At 44.2% G+C, this 5,000-nt stretch overlaps 1 protein-coding gene across 1 annotated transcript in view; it reads left to right on the forward strand.

The window, feature by feature from the left end:
- Nucleotides 1–5,000, forward strand: part of LOC137977851 (uncharacterized) — a 92,937-nt gene that overhangs the window by 10,399 nt on the left and 77,538 nt on the right. The window contains exon 5 of the mRNA XM_068825198.1: nucleotides 335–3,539. Within this exon, the coding sequence (XP_068681299.1) occupies nucleotides 335–3,539 (3,205 nt within the window). The remainder of the gene's footprint in view (nucleotides 1–334; nucleotides 3,540–5,000) is intronic.

Below are 5,000 nucleotides of genomic sequence, written 5' to 3' on the forward strand. Positions count from 1 at the left end.
TTCCAGTCACTAATACTTCTAGGAGGATAGATCGATTATCTATAATATATTCAAAGAGCCTTTCAAAAGAGCCTTTTAATGAAAACCATTTCTGGTTTTCAATTATGATTGGCTACAAAAAATGGGGCCGTTTTAACCAATCGCATCGATGAGCTCAACATCCACTGACACCTTCTCATCAAGTGAATGTCGATTTAACTAACATGCAATAAAGTCACCATGCGAACTTGTGTCGTCAAATTATGGCTTTCGCTAACCTACCAGATAAGTATTTATGCAGCTAGGGCTACAGAAAGCACTAATGGAAGCATTCTGCACTGTTTATTTATTGTAGGCGTATTATTCACTCGGTGATATTTCAATAGAAGGACGTTGCGAGTGTAGCGGACACGCAGATGAATGTATGCTGACGGAGGTGGGGAGCATGAGTTGTCTGTGTCAACACGATACTTGCGGAGAGTATTGCCAAACATGCTGCGATGGTTACGCTACAGACGAGAAAGGAGATTGCACTGCTGTTGAATTACATGCAAACAGAACATCACCTCTAATGCCAAAGTCACTGGAAATGGTGCAAAACAGTTCGGCATCGGATCGGTCACCAATGACTGCCAAAGCTGAAGCGTTAGAGAAGAAGAGGACACTAGTAATGCTACGGACAGGAAATGATACAAATGTAGCCGATGACAGAAACAAAAATGAAGGAACTCCAAAAGGAGGTGATGCTTTACCAACAAAATCATCCGATAGGAAAGAGGGGTCAGTTTCCGTGGTGTTCTCAAATGAAGATGTTGAATCACCAAATCAGACAGATGATAAAGTAGATGATTTACTGACGCCAGTGGAAAATTCATCGACTCCAAGGCCACAAGTTCCAGCCACGTCAAGCATTACGGGCGCTCGCTCGAATGGATTAAATACATCCCAAATCATGACCACCTCTACGGGGTATTCGGTAAACAAGCAGTTTACAGAGTCAACAAACCCTGGACTAGAGAATAGTACTGTATCCACTACCGAGAAATCTATGCTGGATGTATTGACAGTGGAAAACGTTGCTTCATCGACAAGCAGAACTTATAGCAGCGCACCTTCAACGACTGATTCCTCTACTATGACATGGAACGTTACAACCACAGAAACTACCGTTAGTAAAAAGCAAGACGCCGACGACTTCAAGGAGTTGTCTCATGAGAAGCTGAATGGGAATCTTAACCTGGCCATATCTCAGCATAAGGCCTCAAATGGATCCGATATTGAAGAAAAACCAACCTCAAGTTCCACTGTGCAGAACACCTCAATGACTCCCATGTCGGGATCTAGTGCTGTGGACACAGTATCAACAGAGGCAATCCCATCTATGCGAGATACTGATAAACCAAAAAGTACCGAAACCTCGGATAATCATGACCAAGAAGTGGAGACTTCCGTGGGCAAGGTGGTTGATAAGTCGACCCTTGTTGTTTCCACCACTAAGGCTACAATGATACCTTCTAAGACTCTAGCTTTAGATGCGTCGACTACCAACGGTTCTATTACAACGTCAACACACAAACCCATGGGCGAGAACAGCACCAGAATATTAACATCAAGTGTAGAGCGAAAACAAAAAACGGCAACACTTAGGCCCGTTGATGAATCGAACACCAACGAAACAGCAGGGTCAACGGAAATAAGGAAACCCGTCAGCGAGTTCGCTCACAGGAGAATGACTACACCAGCAGCCACCGAGAAGATCAAACAGGAGTCCATCGCTAACAAATTGACGACACAAAGGACAGGAGTTGAGGAGCCCGTTGCTGAGTCCACCAACATTAAAACACCAGCAACGACACAGAACCGCATCGACGAGTCTTTAAACAGGAAATTCGGAAACACCTCATCAACAACAAATCGTGGTTCTTCCACGAAAGATATCACTTCCGCAACTGAAGAAGCAATAACTGCAGCAGTTGCACCTACAGCAAGACAAACAAGATCGAAAGGATCAACAACGACAAAATTGAAATCTGAAGATGAACCTGCAAACAGATTAACCACTCAATATACGATGATGACTTCTGAGACGAACAGCAGTGAGAAATCAATTGACAGGGGAGCAACAACTGCCATGAAAACGACTAGGCTTGTGTCAACCACCAGACAACTGACTACCGCAAGGGCACTCCCCTCTGACGAAAGTTCGACGGCAGAACCGGCCACTCATGCGAATTTAGATCCAAGGACCGACATGGAAGGCACGGAAGAGGCTACTGGTGTTAATCCCGGCGATGATTCTACAATTAATAAGGATAAAACACACTCGGTTAAACCCGTCGGTACGTCGGCTACTGGCTTGAAGTCCTTGCGGGTTACTACGAAGCCTACAAAGGAATTTTCAGCAACCATGGGCTCAGACGTCGATAATGATAAGGCTAACAACGATAATGACAAAAGCACAACAAGCCTTGTAAAATCAAGCCCTGATCCTGACACCAAGAAAATGATTATAACAGGAACGCAGGGTACAACTCTCTATTCGTCCACTGTGGAGGCAAGGCCTACGGAGGAAAGCAAAGTGGCCACGAGCGGAAAAGTAGCAGAAAGCTCCACTACGTTGAAAACAACCACTGGTGAGGGCATTCTTGAGGACGTAAGCGAAAAGACGACAGCTAAGGAAACAGGTACATTGGGGCCCAATAATGCCGAGGCCACTTCGGTTAAAGCAACCACTAAATCCTCTTTCAAGAGTTCTTTTACGGAAGCTAAGCGGGGGTTTACTTCTACAGACACTGCGACGCTGCCATCGACTGTTATAAGCACCACTAAAGCTGTGTCCCGCCATGTAGGAACTGGAGAAAGTTCTACTCAGGCCACTAACACCGAAACTACTGCAGATCTCTTACCTCCTCTTTTGGAAACGATGGCTGCCAGCAAAGAATCGAGCACTATAGAGTCCAGATTGCAAACCAATAATAAGTCCACTAGAGTGAAAACTACCAGTACGACACATTTCCTGAAAACTACCACAGAACCCTTCCCTCCCCTTATAGACATGTCTGAGTCCTCCGTTGCTGCCGTCACAAAAACAACTTTCCTTAACACTCCCAAAACTACGACCAATCCCACCTGGGCGGCATCGAATCCTACAATCCATCAATTTACTACTGAAGCTACCACTGTCCAGAATCCCCCTCCGAAAGGTATTGAAAAGTCTTCCATTGCTAAGACTACCACAGAACCTTTCCCTCCCCTGGTGGATAATACAACTGAGGCGTTCTCTCTCGCCGTGGGGACAACATCTAAACCGTTTCCTACCCACCCAAAAACGTCTGTAAAGAGAAAGAATCTGAAAACTATCACTGAGCATTCTATTGTGAAAACTACCACAGAACCTTTTCCTCCCCTGGTGGATACTACGAATGAGCCGTTCCCTCTCCTTGTGAAGACAGCAACTAAATCTTCCCCACCCCTCGTGGAAACTACCGTTGGCACCACTCAAACTGCGGCTAAGCACACCATTGTGAAAACCACCGCTATATCTTCTACTCCCAAAGGAGGTAAGAAAATTGCATGTTGCATGATTTCATACTTCATGATTGCATAATTTCGATCTAGGTCAACAGCCATTGTGTGCCATGGTAATCTACCATGCACAAATTTACAAGCCGAAATTTGCCTTGTAAATTTATCTGCATTTCCGGCAGCAAGCAAACTATTATTGACTTTTTAACCAATCCCCAGGTTAAATGAGCAAATTAAAACAATGGCTCTACTCGCCCCGCACACGGATTTTGCATTTGGTAAATTTATTTGCCGTTTTTCGTCGTGACAACGACGTGAAATGATAATTTTGAGTTCATTTTGTTCCTGGAAAGTTGATGCACACTTTCCACAATGAACGACTTGGAATAAAAATAACACGACTGAAGTTATAGTTTTAGATGACTATCTCGTCACTGCCGTTATCCTCCTTGCAAGTTCCTCAAAAAAGTAAGGCCCCGCCAGGAACCCATGACCCGGAGCCTACAACTCTACTGTGTTCGTGTAACGGCGTTTTCACAGACCGATTTATATTTAGATTGAATTTTCCGCGAATGAGACTCCCACAGGAGCCCGACGACCAATTACAAGAAATTAAGCTGACGTCATAGGGTCACCGAACCGGAACTGCCTTTGTTTTTTGACCTAATTCGCGGGAAGGGCTAGTCTAAAAATAAACCTACTTGTGAAAACGCCGTTTCACAGACGCTGTATGGAAGTTGCACGCTCCAGATGGGCTCCTGGGCCCCGCCCCGTCCACACGTATCCGGGATTTTTTTTTCCGGATTCAAAAGTATTCGCGTCCACACTTAGCGTATTCCAATCGTTTTTGAAAAGTTTTCACTGTCCACACGTATCCGGATACACTCTAGTGCCCAGTGCTTTTGACAAAGATTTTGCTTGTTGAGCATACGCTAAATCGTATGTTGGCGCCATTTTCTCTGTTTTCTTAACGAGTTGCAAGTGAGAGTCTTTCAAGGTCCGAGATCTATACGCCATGTTGATTTATCTCACACGGGTAAGACTGGATCCGATAGTGTTACGGCTACCGAATAAGCCAGTTCGGAGTTTCAAAGAAACACGTGCGCGAGTCGGGATAAAAACACACTTCGTTTGTTATGGAAATTGATTGCAGAAATTTGCATTCAAAATCTTTTGTATTTTAATAAATGCTTGATTTTATCCCGACGCGCGCACGTGTTTTTTGAAACTCCAGACCGGCTTATTGACCGAACACGTGTGGACGCAAGCCGTATTTAAAAGAAAGGCGGATATAAAATATTTCTGGATATGTGGCACAATTGAGTACACTTAACTACATTTAAAGTGGTACTATGATCAAAAAATCACTTTCTTTTTTTCTTCAGATTTTGAAAGTGTGTTTGCTTAACACCTGCCTGGCAAAAGTTTGAGCTTTGATTTTTATCTAAAGGCTGTCTACTTTGAGTGTAAGTTTTGGATGTCACGGTCCGCCATTA

Source organism: Montipora foliosa, chromosome 11 (assembly GCF_036669935.1).
Source record: "Montipora foliosa isolate CH-2021 chromosome 11, ASM3666993v2, whole genome shotgun sequence".
Lineage (NCBI taxonomy): Eukaryota > Metazoa > Cnidaria > Anthozoa > Scleractinia > Acroporidae > Montipora > Montipora foliosa.